The 17,992-nt window shown below is 43.8% G+C and overlaps 1 protein-coding gene across 1 annotated transcript in view; it reads left to right on the plus strand.

Annotated features, from left to right (window-relative positions):
* WDHD1 (WD repeat and HMG-box DNA binding protein 1) overlaps positions 1–17,992 on the plus strand; it is a 247,833-nt gene that overhangs the window by 173,711 nt on the left and 56,130 nt on the right. Inside the window, exons 16-18 of the mRNA XM_029597432.1 lie at positions 9,011–9,167; positions 9,638–9,752; positions 10,609–10,740. Of these exons, the coding sequence (XP_029453292.1) occupies positions 9,011–9,167; positions 9,638–9,752; positions 10,609–10,740 (404 nt within the window). The remainder of the gene's footprint in view (positions 1–9,010; positions 9,168–9,637; positions 9,753–10,608; positions 10,741–17,992) is intronic.

Raw genomic sequence — 17,992 nt, forward strand, 5'->3', positions numbered from 1 at the left:
AGCTACACCCCGCTTTTTTGTGAATGCAAATCTTTTTTTTTTTTTTTTTCCACATTTCCTCTTACCGTTGAAGCTTAGAGCAATGTTGAAGTCGCATTAACCGTGTGTATGTATATTGAATAAGGGTATTTTCTCCAGGTAGTAGCCTTCAAAAAAGAACTAAAAACTTGGATGTTTACCAAAGCCTATCAAAACACCCAATGACTCTCTGTTATTACTTCCCTCCCTACCGGCCCTATGTAAACATCTTGATAGCGATGTAGATCCACTTTCTTCTGTGGATTTCTCGTTGAGCCCTTACACTAATTAACGGTGCACATGTATTCTCAAACCTGGTTCCAGGATCCCAGAGAGGGTTATCGTGTTGGGATCCAGGCCCAGATGATAACCCTCTCTGGGATCCTGGAACCAGGTTTGAGAATGTATGTGCACCATTAATTAGTGGATGGATGCTTGACAATCAAACAAAAAGGGGGGGGGGTATAGGAGGATATTTCCAACATTACTTTTCTTAATCTATTTCTTAAAAGTACATCTTGTCAGTTGCTGCAGAAATAAACTGTCTCGCCTAAACAATGTAGAAAGCCTGGGTGGTTCATTACTTGAGTCTACTTATCCTGCCTGTGCCTGTGTAGACTGGTTTTGCTGAGTTCACCTGTCTTTGGGTCAATCCGTCCTGGACACTAACCCCGGTGATGGATGCAGGGCTGCTGGCAATGGGCCAATCAGGACGCGTCTCCCCTTCTCCAAGCAGCAGGTGTCCGTAACAGTTTGGAACCAATGCAAGCACGTAATATAACCTGTATAGTTTGACATCTGAACTACGTTTATAATGCCTACAATTACTATATTAACAATCGCATGAATCTTTTGAACACTCTGTTAAACATTGAAACTTTGTAAACCGTTATGATAGCAAAACCGAACGATGGTATATAAAACTCGATAAATAAATAAATAGATTGACTGAAGGTTCTATTCTTTGAAAGCCAACTTCAATATTTGAATATACCAAACTAAAGAACCACCACTAGTTCTCAACACTAGAAAGAAAGGGAGACTTCCCTTCTTCCTCTATCTCAGAAGTAAGCCAACAGCATACTACCTCTCTCTACACTTCTTCTGCAACACCAACCCACCCTGGAGGCAAGAAAGCTGAGATGACACTCACACTGCCAGTTGCTGCAGCTTATGGCCGGTGTCCACTTCAAGGCCTGTAGTCTGTCCTTTCATTTGGTCTGTGCTCCTGCCAGTGAGGAGCTCCACAGGCTTTCCCCATCATGGTTTCACTGTTCTGGATCACGCTTGCTTGTTTTGATTTCAGCCAGGGTAAAGCAGGAAACAGCTGATGCTGGATGCAGCAGCTCAAGATCCTGATGGCATTCAGTGGCAGGCTAATAAATCCTAGTCAGACCCATTCAATAAAGTCTGCGGGAGAGCTGGCATTCCGAGGCGAGCGCCCGCTCTTCCAACGCGAGCCTAGGTACCTCTCCTGGTCGCGCAATTCTTTATTTAAATTAGGGCCCGCACTAATAGGGAGGCGCTAGGGACACTAGCACGTCCCTAGCGCCTCCTTATTGGAGGAAGCAGGGGCTGTCTGGGTCTGACAGCCGACGTTTAATTTTACCGTCTGCCCGCTGACAGCCATGGTTCGGAAAACGGATGCCGGCACAGTTGAGCATTTGTTTTCCAGGCCGCGGGCAGATTTTTTTTTGGGGGGGGGAGGCCTCTAATTTAGTATCGCTATGATATTAAGTCGGAGGGTGTACAGAAAAGCAGTTTTTTCTGCTTTTCTGTACACTTGCCAGATGCCATCTGAAATTAACTCCTCTGTTTTAGCAGTGATTCCATTAATTTGCTCCCCACAGAGGTCAGACTTACTGGCCTTCTCCTTACTTCCACCTTTGTAAATGGGAACCACATCCACTTGATTCCAGTCCTCTGGAACTACTCCCAACTCTAAAGAAGCATTGAAAAGGTCAGCCAGGGGTGCTGCCAGGACTTCTTTAAGTTTCCTTAATAACCTTGGATATATCTCATCTGGCCCCATCGTTTTTATCTACTTTAAGTTTAATTAGCTCCTCACAAACACATCTCAAGGTCTACTCTTGCAACTCATCCTGAAAGCATGCAAGGGTTTGCAGTTGTGCTTTCTTTAAAAAAAAAAAAAAAAAAAAAAGTAAAACATACATTCTAGGTTTTTGTGGCTGGACTTCAGATGTTAATATTAAGGACAAAAAATACATCTAGGTAGATTTTATAAAACACACTTTACTATCAATTTTATAATTCTATTTTCTGAATTCTTGCAGATTCTGTTTTGCGGTTTGTGTAGAGATTTGGCACTTCTACAAAGATTTTTAAACAATATTTACATTCTTATTCCAGAATCACCATTTTCCATTTCATTGCTAATATATACCATACTAGCTGAAGGTATGGATTTACTAATTTCACCTTCCCTTATGTACCCAGATCAGTCCAGAATCCTGGGTTTTACCTCCCTGCCTGCAGATGGAGACAGAGAAAGTTTTACTGACACTGTCACTTAAGCTGGTGTGCCACCTGCAGTCTGTCAGTATTTCTCTGTCTCCAGCAGATGGAAAATGGTGCAAATCCTGCAGTCTGAGGAGAATTAAAAAAAAAAAAAGGATTTTAATAGTATTCTTAGGGTTAGGATTGCTACTTAGCCCTCCCTGAAGGTCGTGGGGCCATCCTTTCAGGGAGAGGGGCGGATGAGCAAGAGGAGTTGGAAATCGCTGAGGGAGGAGATAACTGGTGGGGCCAGTTCCCTCTCCTCCCTCCTACAGGTAGTCAGCCGGAGCCTGCAGCCACAAGTAGAGAAGTCTTTTGTATAAAGTTTTAAAAAAAATAAAAAGGCCTCACTGTTTTTATTTGCTTTTTGTTGTGCCAGTTGGGTGCTTCAGACGGGTTCCTCAGCATTCTGCGGGGATGACAGGCGCACTTGATGTCTGGTTTTGGCGAGATTGGTGCAGGCAACCTGGTGTGGCGATTGTAAAAAAAAAAAAAAAAAATACTGTTATTTTACAAACATGCCACGCGGCAGGCAGTGTAGCATGTGGGGAGACATGTGCGCGCCTCTCCCTTGCCGGCACTTGCTCCTGCTATATCTCCAGGGGAGTGGGAGACTCCAGATACAGATTTGAAGGTTGGCAGAGCCATGGGGAAGCTGTATCCATTGCCAAAAGACACTTTGGATCTTTTGCGGATGCTTTGGTTTTCGGAGTGATGAAGAAGACAACAATTCCAGTGGCGGGATCGGCAGTGCTTAAGGATATGTAGGACAGGAAGTTGGAGGTGCACCTCAAGAAGATTTTTGAGGTGACAGCGTTGGGTATTCACACTGCTGTATGTAGCAGTTTTATGCTCCGGGCTAGATTGCACTGGGTACAACAATTGCAATCTGATAAGTCATTATCCCTCAAGAACGCGAAGCAGGCCGAGAGACTGAAAGCCATGGTGCAGATGCTTTGTATGATCTCATACGCACTTCCTCTCATTCTATGATGTCCGCTAGAAGGCTTCTTTGGTAAAGGAACTGGTCTGCGGATGTTTGTTTTAAATCTCAGCTGGGATTTCTTTCTTTTAAGGGGAAGCTGCTTTTTGTTGAGGACTTGGAGGAACTTGTGAAGCTTCTCTGAGAGACTAAAGGGCACAAGCTGCCAGATGGCAAGCCGAAGGTCAGCAGAGGTTTCTTTTCAACCCGGGCTCGTTTCCAGTCATACCAACATCCCCGGCAGTCTCATCCTTTGGGAGGAGATCAGAGACATTCTTGGACTCAGTCCTTTTGAGACTGTAGATCAATCAGAAATGGTACCAGTCAGGGAGCCTCCGGTTCCAAGTCCTCCCAAAGAAGCAAGGCTGGCCAGCTCCTCCATTCCAAGAATGGAGATTAACATCTTTTCTTGAGGAGTGGGCCAAGATCACGTCAGATCAGTGGGTCCTAAGTGTGATAGAACACGGTTACGCTTTAGAATTTGCTCGTCCATTAAAGATTTGTTCATAAGGTCCCCTTGCACTTATGAGCAGAAAAGACATGTAGTTAGAGAAATTCAGTCGTCTACATTTGTTGAGGGTCATCATCCCATTACACTGGGTAACAATGAAAGTGTTACTGACCTAAAAAGGTCCTACTCTGTAGTATCTTGATGTGCTGAACACGAATATGACCATGAAAAGTTTTTATTGGCTCTCGTTTTGAAGATATTTAATATAGTTCACTTTCTATGTTTAGTCATGTAAATTTATCCAGTAGGACTGTAAATAAGCCTAGAACGATGTAATATTGCATCATATTGCATAATACCATCATGCACACATCATCCAGAGTTTATTACATCATTTTCTGATGCAATGCAGTTCTACTGCCATGCTGCTGCCGAGTAAGCTGACGTCAGCAGTGTACTATATGAAGCCCAGTCAGAAAGGGCGAGCATTTGAAATATTCATGCTGGCTGACTACTGCTGGACACTCCGCAGAGATGCTCCCGAACAGGTGTACAAGAGACAAGCAAAGAAATCTAAGAAGTAGTCTATTACTTCATTTTTCAAACGGTATTAACTGTAGGTCTCCTACTATTGGCATACAGTTCAAAATGTAATTATATTATTGCATATTACAAAAAAACTAGAGCCAATTTTGCATTTTCACAGTCACATTCGTGTTTAGCACATGGAAATTTATAAGACTTGACTAATTTCATTTCCGTAACATGACTTTTGTGAAAATTTGTTGCCCAGTGTTACCGGTCGAGGAGCAGAACGGTATTCCATTTATTTTGTAATCCTAAAGGATGGCACTTTTCGTCAGATTCTGGATTCAAAGAAGGCGAATCTGGCGCTCAAGGTACCTCATTTTCAGATGGAAACATTGTCTGTGATCGCTGCAGTACGCAAAGGGGAGTTTTTGGCTTCTCTAGATTTGACTGAGACGTATCTCCACATTCCGATTCATCCGGACTATCAAAGGTTTCTCAGGTTCATGATCCTCGGAAATCATTTTCAGTTTTGCACCCTGCCTTTTGGGTTAGTAAAAGCACTGAGGTTTTTTACAAAGTTGATGGTCATTGTGCTAGCAGCTCTTTGGCAGGAGGGCATCCTGGTTTCACCTGTATTTGCACGACTGGTTGATTCGCGCAGAGAAGAGGACCTTTGTCACAGGGCAGTGGCAATAGTGCTACAGCGCTTATGATCCCTGGGCTGGGTTGTGAATTTGCACAAGAGCTAGCTAATACTGTCTCAAGTTCGGGAATTTCTGGGAGTGCGCATCAACACAGGGCTTGGGAGATTTTCTTACCAAGGAGAGCCTTATCAAGATCCAGGGATCCAAGATCCAGGCGGTTTCCAGGGTCTGGGATTATCTGCAGGTTTTTGGGTCTGTGGCATCCACTTTGGAATTGGTCCCTTGGGCTTTCATTCATATGCATCCACTACAGTTGGCCTTGCTGTCCAGGTGGAACCCAGTATTGGAGCAATTTCATATACTGCTACCTCTTACAGAAAGTGCCAGGTTGAGTCTGGATTAGTGGCTGTGTCGGGACAAGTCGGGCTGTGGGATAGCCTTGGGGGTTCCAAGTTGGATGCCAGCCTGCCCGGTTGGGGGGCTGTGTGTCAGGCTCAAGTGGCCCAGGGGCATTTGTCTCCGAAAGAGGAGACATGGTCCATCAACCATCTAGAGACAAGAGTGGTGCATCTAGCATTGCAGGCCTTCCTGCCTCTTGTTCAGGACAAGCCATGACAGTTTTGTCGGGCAATGCGATGACAGTAGCTTACATCAACTGGGCAGGGTGGTACCAAGAGTCGGGCAATGGTGCAGGAGGCCCAAGAATTAGTCCACTGGGTAGCGCGCCAACTGGAGATGCTGGCAGCTTCCCACATAGCAGGGTTGGACAACATGCAGACGGATTTCCTCAGTCACCAACAGCTGGATCCCAGGGAGTGGAAGTTGTCAGGGGAAGCCATGCTCCTGATTCGTCACAGGTGGGGAGTCCCTTGCATGGATCTCATGGCAATATGGAAGAATGCCAAGGCTTTGAGGTTCTTCAGCGAAAGAAGAGAGCATGGGGCAGAAGGAGTCAATGCCTTAGTCCTCCTGTAGCCATGGAATTCTCCTGTATGTATTCCTGCCGTGGCCGCTGGTTGGCAAAATCTTGCGAAGAATAGAGGTTCATCCAGGGCAAGTAGTTCTGGTGGTGACAGAATGGCCTCGTTAGTCGTGGTTCGCAGATTTAGTCAATCTCGCAGTGGACGGCCCGGTATGTTTGGCTCAGCTCCTCAACCTGCTGCACCAAGGTCCTATATTTTTGGATCAGGTGGATCGCTTCTTTCTCGTGGCTTGGATTTTGAGAGGAGGCACCTGAGAAAAAAGGTTATCCAGAGGATATTGTTACTACTTTTGTTACAAGCAAGAAAGAGGTCCACCTCCTTAGCATATGTATGGGTATGGAAGGTGTTTGAGGTTTGGTGTAAGGAGCATAGCATGGATCCGATTCGAGCTTCTGTGACCCACATTTTATCTTTTTTGCAGCAAGATTTGGTGAAGAGTTTGGCTTTCAACTCTTTTAAGGGTCCAGGTGGCCACCTTGGGGTGCCTTAGAGGCAAGATGCATGGGGTGCCTCTGGCTGCGCATCCGGATGTGGTATGTTTTCTGCAAGGTGTCAAACATTTGTGTCTCCCATTGCAGAAAGTATGTCCCCCGTGGTGCCTAAACTTGATTCTCAGCGTTGTGTGGGGCACTGTTTGAGCCGCTGTGCAGGGTGATTTTGAAGGATCTTACTTTAAAGGTCGTTTTTCTGGTAGCAGTTTGTTCAGCTAGTCGGATTTTAGAGCTACAAGCCCTTTCATGTAGAGATTTTTTCCTAAGGATTTCAGATTTGGGGGTCTCGTTGTGTACAGTGCCTTCTTTTCTTCCAAAGGTTGTTTCAGCCTTTCACTTGAATCAGTCAGTGGAGTTACCAGCTTTTCCAAATTTGGATAGATGGTTGCTTTGGATAAGGAGTTGAGGTGTCTGAATGTGAAGCGAGCACTATTGCGGTATCTGGAGGTCACTAATAGTTTTAGAGTGTCCGATCATCTTTTCATTCTTTTGAATGGTGCAAAAAAGGGCAGAAAGCTTCAAAAGTGACCATAACACCGTGATTGAAGGAGACCATAGTTTCAGCGTACATCTGCATGGGATGGTTGGTGCTTCAGGGTCTGAGAGCTCACTTGACTCTATCGCAGGCGGCATCCTGGGCTGAATGTCAGTTAGTGTCACCGCAAGAGATTTGTAGGGTGGCTACTTGAAAATCATTGCACACTTTTTCCAGGCATTATCGTCTGGACATCCAAGCGCCAGAGTCTAGGAAGTTTGGTGCAAGCATGCTTCGAGCAGCACTCTCGCAGTACCACCCGGTTTAGGAAGCTTTGGTACATCCCAGGAGTCTGGACTGATCTGGGTACATTCTGGAAAAGGAAAAATAGTTCTTACCTGCTAATATTTGTTCCTGTAGTACCACAGATCAGTTCAGAGTCCTGCCCGTGTTTGGAGAGTCTGCTCGATCTGTGATTTTTTGGTATATAAGCTAATATATTTCAATTGGATTTTTCTGGCTCAGGTGATGGTTGTACATTCTGACTTATATGGTTTTAAGGGTCGTTCAAATTAAGTGGATCCTTTTCCTCCTGCTCGATCAGTGGGAGAAGTTTGATAGAGTACATTGAGTTTTGAGATACTTTTCCATCTTGGCTGGGTACAGATCAGTACTGATGGACTGCAGGTGGCACACCAGCTTAAGTGACAATCGGGCCGATACAGTACAGTGAGCTCCGACGGAGCGCACTGTTAACCCGCCATTGGACGCGCGTTTTCCCTTACCCCTTATTCAGTAAGGGGCTGAAAACGTGCGTCCAACCCGCCGAACCTAATAGCGCCCTCAACATTTATTTATTTATTTAAATTATTTTAATATACCGATGCTCAAGACCAGGTCTTATCGTACCGGTTTACAATAAACTAGGGGGAACCAGTTAACAGAGAAAGCAAAAGTTACATTATAACAGGGAACGTGGAACTAGGCTGTTAGAGAAAAGATAGGTTAAACAAATTCTAACTGGAGAGAAGGGCAAAAAGCAGGAGAGGGTGCTTACAGGATAAGAATTATGTACAAATTTACATAGTGTATATGAATTAAGCAAGTTATAAGATAGTGCAATTAGTCGAACAACAGTTCCTTTGAGTTGCGGAAATGGACGCATCCGTGGGGTATGAGACTCATCCGTGGGGTATGAGACATTATGTTGATGGCCCTATTAGGTATTCCCGTGCGATTCAGAAAACAAAATGTGCAGCCAAGCCGCACATTTTGCTTTCAGAAATTAGCGCCTACCCAAAGGTAGGCGCTAATTTCTTCGGGCACCGGGAAAGTGCACAGAAAAGCAGTAAAAACTGCTTTTCTGTGCACCCTCTGACTTAATATCTGGCGATATTAAGTCGGAGGTCCCAAAGGGTAAAAAAAAAGAAAAAAAATTTGAAGTCGGCCCACGGCTGTCAGGTCGAAAACCGGACACTCAACTTTGCCGGCGTCCGGTTTCCGACCCCGTGGCTGTCAGCGGGCTCGAGAACCGATGCCGGCAAAATTGAGCTAGTGTCCCTAGCGCCTCCTTTTGCCTGTTTCTACCGCCGGGCCTCACTTAAATACAGAATCGCGCGCACCGGGAGAGCATTCACCCGCTCTCCTGCGGACTTTACTGAATCGGCCCGTATGTCAGTAAAACTTTGTCTCCATCTGCTGGAAGGAAGGCAAAACCCAGGAGTCTGGACTGATCTGTGGTACTACTGGAACAAAAATTAGCAGGTAAGAACCAATTTTCCTTTGTACCTGTAATTTTATAAACTATCCTAATGCATAAGTGTTTGCGTCTTAAATCAATTTTTGATTGTATAGTACTTAGCCATGTTTGCCATCCTTTTGACATGCAGTCTGTTTTTATTTGCTTACTTGTGGAAAGGTACACCATGTTACATGGATTCAGAGGGTATTGTGCGGATGTTGAATCGAGCACTTTGCAACACATGGACACCTGTATGCAATACTAGAGAGCATTGCAAAGGAAAATCTGATCACTACTGGATTGTTGGCATTCATGAAAACCCCCAACAGCTGAGGTACGTTTTCAAATGAATTAAGCGCATACTAAATTTGCATTTGTTTGTATCTCATAATTATACAGCGCTATTAATATGTATAGTGCTGTAGATTATTCATATCATTAAGATGTTCCTGGACCAAACAGCTTGCAATGTGTGTGAGTACAGGTCACTTAGAGCAGGCTGATTCAAATCTAGTCTTACAACTCATACTGAAAGCATTCTGAGGTTTGCAGTTGTGGTTTTTTTTTGTTTTGTTTTGTTTTTTTTTAAATAAAAGCATTGTACATTCATTTGTGATTGGACTTCAGAAGTCAATACTAAAGGCTAAATACATCCAGGTAGATTTTATAAAACAGACTTGACTATCAGTTTTAACATTCTCCTATTTTCTGATTTCTTGCAAATTTTGTTTTAGTCAGGTAAGGGAGATTTGGCACCTGTACAAAGATTGGGTGAGATGTTATTTTTTTTTATCCACTGATTAGGTGCATTCCCTGTAAAGGAGCAAGATTCCCTCCTACGCTTCCTCGTCCTACTGTAGCAATTTTACCTTTCAAGTTGCCTTACTGTCAAATTTCAACCGAGAAGGGGCAAATGGAGGTAAGAGAGAGAATAACTTTTGGCTTTCTCTTTTTTCCAGGCTAGTACTGATCTGCAAACATTTATTAGTCTGCTCCCCATAGATCCATGATAACTATCATACATTCTTTTGTACTCTTGTTCATCTGTCCCCCTCTCCATCTTTACCTATGCATACCTTCACTGTGAAGCCCGAAGCCCAGTGCTAGGTGTCTCCTGCGTCAAACCCTTCAAGCAGGAATGAGTGGTACTGGATGGAATGTATGTCTTTTTCTGCCGTTATTTTTGTGTTTCTGCTGACACACAAAAACAATGTCAGCTCCTGCTGACAAAATGGGATACCTGAAGTTATAGGCAACCACTAGATAGTAGGTAGCCTAATCTGAGAAAAGCACTTGCTCTTCATAGAACCCACTCCCTTTCAGGGCTAGATAACATTAGCTACCATTGCAACCAACCAACACACTCATGTTTCCTTCTGCTGTGCAGTGTATGCTGACTGGGGTAGCTACCTAAAGTGTGTTTGAGATATTTATGCACATGGATTTTGACACACTTGAGAAAAAAAGGTGCAAATTACTGCAACATTTCATTCAGCAGTTGTTAGCTGTATATCACTGTGGGTATTAACTGCACATGCAGGCCTGCTCTTAACATTCACCTTTGCACATGTATGATTTTTTTTTTTCCTGGTTTCAGCTCTCTTCCTTTTTGTCGGGGTTACCAGAGTAAGCAGTACAATATAGTCAACAATGGTTCCTAACAACTTGATATTTTATTGAAAAGTTCATCACTCGTGAATTAGACACTTAAATAACTTCAGTGTTTGAATACTAATCTCTTTGCTTTTTTTTTTTGTTGTTGTTTTATTCTTAAGGAGCAATTTTGGCGATCAGTTGTTTTTAGCAGTCATTTAGATTATTTATCCAAAAATGAATACGAATATGATGAAAATTATAAAAACCAGATGACAAAAGAACAGCAGGAACTTTTAATGAAAATGTTTGCCGTAAGTATAATTTTAATATAAAACAATCATTTTTTTACTCTGTTCTATAAATAGTTATATTAGTGTGTAGATTAATGATTGTTAGCAAAAGGTTTTAGTATAGAGGATAAAGGTATCTTTAGGTAAAGCATCTTGGTTTCTCAGGATCTTGGGAGAATTATAGTTCCATTTTAGAAAAATACTAATGGGGGAGCAAAATATATAGGGGATCACATTCTGAAAAATTAGGAGTCGAGTAAGACATGTAAAATTAACAGATGAGTACCACAATGCAAACACATTTTCCTAACTTGTAACTTCTTTGCTATTTGATTTTCTTCAGAGTTCAGTTGCTTGCAGTTCTGTTTCATCTTCTTGTCTAAAATTTCTTCTTTTTTGACTCGTTAGTTCCTTTTCTTAATATACTCAATTTTTTTTTTGTAACTCTATTTGATTTTCCTTAGTTATGCTTCTCCCTTTTGTCCATTCTCCTATGGCTTCTTTCCATGCTGTCCCACTGTCCTCCTTTGCTTTTTTGTGTATCTCCCTTCTTAGCCTCACTACTTTAAGCAAAAGGAAGACAGCAGGAGAAGGGTCTGTTTCTTCGGCATTCGACTGTCCCACTCACGTCTCTGGGGAGTTCTGTGAGGAGAGAGTGCAGGCTTGGCAGTTTGAGCAGCCATCTGACTAGGCCCCACTCCCAGGTTTTTGTCAAGTAGTAGGCCATGGGGTGGTTTTGCATGCTTTTTGATGCAGGCCATCAGCACGCGCTTGTCTGTCCGTGTTGGCATCCGTTCTAGTCTGTCCGTCTAGTTTGGGCGTTCTTCCTTCTGGATGAACATTTTGGTGGATGGTCGATCTCCTTGGTCAGAGGGGAGTGGAACCGAGGGAGACATGGCAAGGGTGTCTCCTCTCTCAATTGATACATGGGTCGAGTCATCAGGCAGGATGTCAGGTTTGGGCCTATGGAGGCCTAGAATGGACCCGTCCTCTTCCTGGGTAGAACTCTTTCCGGGATTGCAGACATTTCTACAGAGCCAGTCTTCAGAAGCGGCAGTGCCTACTAAGGTAGCCCCTTGCGCTTAGAGTGTTTCCCCGCTTGTCTCCAGTCAAGCACCGTAGCACTGTGTGTTCTGACAGCTCGAATGCAGGTGGATCAGGATTATACCGTTGATGATGGGAGTACCTCTCCTGGTCAGGAAGGTGACATTCCCCCAGATTTGGAACCATATAGAACTCTTCTTTGTTTCTTTCAGAGAGATAAGTTGCTGGGTTTGTTATCTCAGACCCTGAAGACCCTCTGAGTGGCTGGCCCTGAATCCTTGGAGATGCAGAAGAAGGATCCTATTTTGGTCACCGTGTGCAAGGCTTCTTTCCCCTCTTGGATGCTATCCAGGAGTTGACTGATCTGGAATGGAGTGCGCCAGAGGGATGTGTCTTGGCAGGTTTATACCCCTTGGATCCGCAGGCCAGAGAGCAATTGGGTTTCCCTAGGGTGGATGCTTTAGTATGTTCTGTTATGAAATGTACCACCATCCCGGTAGAGGAAGGCACTGAAGGATGCTCAGTTGCAAGGATTGAGGCTATCTTGAAGCAAGCCTTTTTGAGGCAGTGACAATGGTCGGCCGTCATAGTTGGTGATTCGATTATTAGGAATGTAGATAGCTGGGTGGCTGGTGGGCGTGAGGATCGCCTGGTAACATGCCTACCTGGTGCGAAGGTGGCGGACCTCACGCGTCACCTAGATAGGATTTTAGACAGTGCTGGGGAGGAGCCGGCTGTCGTGGTACACGTGGGCACCAACGACATAGGAAAATGTGGGAGGGAGGTTCTGGAAGCCAAATTTAGGCTCTTAGGTAGAAAGATTAAATCCAGAACCTCCAGGGTAGCATTCTCTGAAATGCTCCCTGTTCCACGCGCAGGTCACCAGAGGCAGGCAGAGCTCCGGAGTCTCAATGCGTGGATGAGACGATGGTGCAAGGAAGAGGGATTCAGTTTTGTTAGGAACTGGGGAACCTTTTGGGGAAGGGGGAGTCTCTTCCGAAGGGATGGGCTCCACCTTAACCAGGATGGAACCAGACTGCTGGCGCTAACCCTTAAAAAGGAGATAGAGCAGCTTTTAAACTAGAACAAAGGGGAAAGCCGACAGTCGCTCAGCAGCGCATGGTTCGGAGAGATGTATCTTTAAAGGATACTAATGATGCACTAGAATTAGGGCATCCCGACAGTGAGGTTCCAATAATTAGAAAAGTAGTCCAAATGCCTGTAACTAAAAACTCACCTGAGCTAAAAAATTCTAACTTATCCCTATCAATTAAAAAGCAGAATAAAAATACAATCAAAAAACAAACTTTGAAATGTTTGTATGCTAATGCCAGAAGTCTAAGAAGTAAGATGGGAGAATTAGAATGTATAGCAGTAAATGATGACATAGACTTAATTGGCATCTCAGAGACATGGTGGAAAGAGGATAACCAATGGGACAGTGCTATACCGGGGTACAAATTATATCGCAATGACAGAGAGGAGCAGTCGGGAGGAGGTGTGGCGCTTTATGTCCGGGATGGCATAGAGTCCAACAGGATAAACATCCTGCATGAGACTAAATACAAAATTGAATCTTTATGGGTAGAAATCCCTTGTGTATCAGGGAAGACTACAGTGATAGGGGTATACTACCGTCCACCTGGTCAAGATGGTGAGATGGACAGTGAAATGCTAAGAGAAATTAGGGAAGCCAACCAAATTGGTAGTGCAGTAATAATGGGAGACTTCAATTACCCCAATATAGACTGGGTAAATGTATCATCGGGTCACGCTAGAGAGATAACGTTCCTGGATGGAATAAATGATAGCTTTATGGAGCAAATGGTTCAGGAACCGACGAGAGAGGGAGCAATTTTAGATCTAATTCTCAGTGGAGCACAGGACTTGGTGAGAGAGGTAACGGTGGTGGGGCCGCTTGGCAATAGTGATCATAATATGATCAGATTTGATTTAATGACTGGAAAAGGAACAGTGTGCAAATCCAAAGCTCTCGTGCTAAACTTTCAAAAGGGAAACTTTGATAAAATGAGAAAAATTGTTAGAAAAAAACTGAAAGGAGCAGCTACAAAAGTAAAAAATGTCCAAGAGGCGTGGTCATTGTTAAAAAATACCATTCTAGAAGCACAGTCCAGATGTATTCCACACATTAAGAAAGGTGGAAAGAAGGCAAAACGATTACCGGCATGGTTAAAAGGGGAGGTGAAAGAAGCTATTTTAGCCAAAAGATCTTCATTCAAAAATTGGAAGAAGGATCCAACAGAAGAAAATAGGATAAAGCATAAACATTGGCAAGTTAAATGTAAGACATTGATAAGACAGGCTAAGAGAGAATTTGAAAAGAAGTTGGCTGTAGAGGCAAAAACTCACAGTAAAAACTTTTTTAAATATATCCGAAGCAGAAAGCCTGTGAGGGAGTCAGTTGGACCTTTAGATGATCGAGGGGTTAAAGGGGCACTTAGAGAAGATAAGGCCATCGCGGAAAGATTAAATGATTTCTTTGCTTCGGTGTTTACTGAAGAGGATGTTGGGGAGGTACCCGTAATGGAGAAGGTTTTCATGGGTAATGATTCAGATGGACTGAATCAAATCACGGTGAACCTAGAAGATGTGGTAGGCCTGATTGACAAACTGAAGAGTAGTAAATCACCTGGACCGGATGGTATACACCCCAGAGTTCTGAAGGAACTAAAAAATGAAATTTCAGACCTATTAGTAAAAATTTGTAACTTATCATTAAAATCATCCATTGTACCTGAAGACTGGAGGATAGCAAATGTAACCCCAATATTTAAAAAGGGCTCCAGGGGCGATCCGGGAAACTACAGACCGGTTAGCCTGACTTCAGTGCCAGGAAAAATAGTGGAAAGTGTTCTAAACATCAAAATCACAGAACATATAGAAAGACATGGTTTAATGGAACAAAGTCAGCATGGCTTTACCCAGGGCAAGTCTTGCCTCACAAATCTGCTTCACTTTTTTGAAGGAGTTAATAAACATGTGGATAAAGGTGAACCGGTAGATATAGTATACTTGGATTTTCAGAAGGCGTTTGACAAAGTTCCTCATGAGAGGCTTCTAGGAAAAGTAAAAAGTCATGGGATAGGTGGCGATGTCCTTTCGTGGATTGCAAACTGGCTAAAAGACAGGAAACAGAGAGTAGGATTAAATGGGCAATTTTCTCAGTGGAAGGGAGTGGACAGTGGAGTGCCTCAGGGATCTGTATTGGGACCCTTACTGTTCAATATATTTATAAATGATCTGGAAAGAAATACGACGAGTGAGATAATCAAATTTGCAGATGACACAAAATTGTGCAGAGTAGTTAAATCACAAGCAGATTGTGATAAATTGCAGGAAGACCTTGTGAGACTGGAAAATTGGGCATCCAAATGGCAGATGAAATTTAATGTGGAAAAGTGCAAGGTGATGCATATAGGGAAAAATAACCCATGCTATAATTACACGATGTTGGGTTCCATATTAGGTGCTACAACCCAAGAAAGAGATCTAGGTGTCATAGTGGATAACACATTGAAATCGTCGGTTCAGTGTGCTGCGGCAGTCAAAAAGCAAACAGAATGTTGGGAATTATTAGAAAAGGAATGATGAATAAAACGGAAAATGTCATAATGCCTCTGTATCGCTCCATGGTGAGACCGCACCTTGAATACTGTGTACAATTCTGGTCGCCGCATCTCAAAAAAGATATAATTGCGATGGAGAAGGTACAGAGAAGGGCTACCAAAATGATAAGGGGAATGGAACAACTCCCCTATGAGGAAAGACTAAAGAGATTAGGACTTTTCAGCTTGGAGAAGAGACGACTGAGGGGGGATATGATAGAGGTGTTTAAAATCATGAGAGGTCTAGAACGGGTAGATGTGAATCGGTTATTTACTCTTTCAGATAGTAGAAGGACTAGGGGACACTCCATGAAGTTAGCATGGGGCACATTTAAAACTAATCGGAGAAAGTTCTTTTTTACTCAACGCACAATTAAACTCTGGAATTTGTTGCCAGAGAATGTGGTTCGTGCAGGTAGTATAGCTGTGTTTAAAAAAGGATTGGATAAGTTCTTGGAGGAGAAGTCCATTACCTGCTATTAGGTTCACTTAGAGAATAGCCACTGCCATTAGCAATGGTTACATGGAATAGACTTAGTTTTTGGGTACTTGCCAGGTTCTTATGGCCTGGATTGGCCACTGTTGGAAACAGGATGCTGGGCTTGATGGACCCTTGGTCTGACCCAGTATGGCATTTTCTTATGTTCTTATGTTCTTATGCTTCTTGTTGCGCCTTGGTAGTCTCTGGCTACCTTGCATCTTTATCGAGAATCTGGCAGTGCTGGTTCCGATTTTAGACCTATGGTAGAACTGGGGGCCACCTTCTTGGCTGATGCGAACTATGACTTGATATACACAGGCGCCAGAGGAGGTGCTTCATTTATTGCGGCCAGGCGGCAGCTGTGGCTGCGCAACTGGTCTGCAGATACTATTTCAGATTCCAATCTTACTAAGCTGCCCTTCAAAGGCTCACTTTTGTTTGGAAGTGAATTGGAAAAAATGCTAAGTAAATGGGGAGAGACAGAGGACACTTAACTTATTGCCAGGTGCCTGTGCATTACAAGTGGCCAGTCGCCTAGACTGGCCGCTCCTGAGACTACCAGTGATTTCGGCCTTATACAGGAGGTTCTTCCCAGAGATCCCGACCTTTTGCCCTCGAGGTCCACGCAAGGATGCAGGCTCCAGAGGTGGAGCTCCTCTGTCTTCTCAATGAAAGTTTGCAAGCTCACCTGTTGGGGCAGGAGATAGGTGGTCGCCTATCCCGGTTTTATCACAGGTGGGTCCAGATTACTTCAACTTAATGGGTTCTCGAACTGATTTGGAACGGGTATGATCTAGAATTTCTTCACATTCCTCCAGATGCCTTCATGGTCTCGCCATACAGCTCCCCTCAGAAGAGGTTAGAAGTGGAAGCGAAGTTACAACAGCTGTTGAAGTTGAAAGTGGTGATTCCCATTTCTGAATCACAGCAAAATACGAGCCAATATTCCATTAATTTTGTTGTGCCCAAGAAGGAAGGGTCATTTCAGCCTATACTGGATCTCAAGGACATCAGCCGTCATCTACGAGTCACGCATTTCAGGATGGAAACTGCGAGTTCTGTCATAATGGCTTTCCAAGCAGGGGAATACCTCACGTCTCTAGATCTAAGGAAGGCGTATCTGCATACTCCCATCCAGCAGGAACATCAGCATTTCTCTGATTTGCTATCCAGGATTGTTATTACCAGTTTCAGGCCTTGCCTTTCAGACTAGCCAAGGTATCCAGAACCTTTTCCAAGGCATACTAGTTCACCCCTATCTGGTCAACTGGTTGATTTGATCCAAGACATTGGAAGAGAATCCTCGTTCTTCCCGCAGGGTGGTTTCCTTGCTACAGGAATTAGGCTGGCTGAGAGCAATTTGCAGCCATCTCAGACCCTGGAGTATCTCGGGGATCGATTTGAAACAAGGCAGGGCAAAGTGTTTCTACCGCCTATTGAACAGTTCTGTTACTCCAGGTCAGAGCCCCCCATTGAGCAATGTTTGCCTGCATTTGGCTTTTCTTCAGGGCAGCCTAGATAAAGGACTGGCTCTGAACTCCTTAAAATTGCAGGTGGTGGCTATTGCATGTAACCAGGGAACCATAGATGGTTCCTCTTGCCACTCACCAGGATGTGTTCCATTTCTTGAAGGGTGTGAAGAGACTATGGCCACCTTTCCAGCCCATTATTACCCCGTGGAACCCAAATCTGGTTTTGAGAGCTCTAGCGGGGGCACCTTTCAAACCGTTAAAGCAGAGTTGCTTGAAAGATTTGTTGTTGAAGACTGCTTTTTTGGTTGCGATCTGTTCTGCATGGCAGATCTTAGAACTTCAGGCCCTCTCTTGCCTGACCCCTTCCTGGTGATTTCATCGGACGCAGTGATTTTTTAACCAGTGTCATCCTTTCTCCCAAAGGTCAATTTGGCTTTTCACATAAATCAGGCAATTTCCCTCCCAACTTTTTTTCAAGAGGAGTGCAGATCTGAGTATCATTCTCTCAGGTGCTTGGATGTGTGGAAACTCATACTGCGCTATTTGGATGTTCTGAATGATTTTAGTAAATTGGACAAGTTATTTGTCCCCTCTGGGTTTTGCATAAAGGAAAGGCGGCCTCTAAGGCTACTTTGGTTCACTGGATAAAG

Source organism: Rhinatrema bivittatum, chromosome 4, assembly GCF_901001135.1.
Source record: "Rhinatrema bivittatum chromosome 4, aRhiBiv1.1, whole genome shotgun sequence".
Lineage (NCBI taxonomy): Eukaryota > Metazoa > Chordata > Amphibia > Gymnophiona > Rhinatrematidae > Rhinatrema > Rhinatrema bivittatum.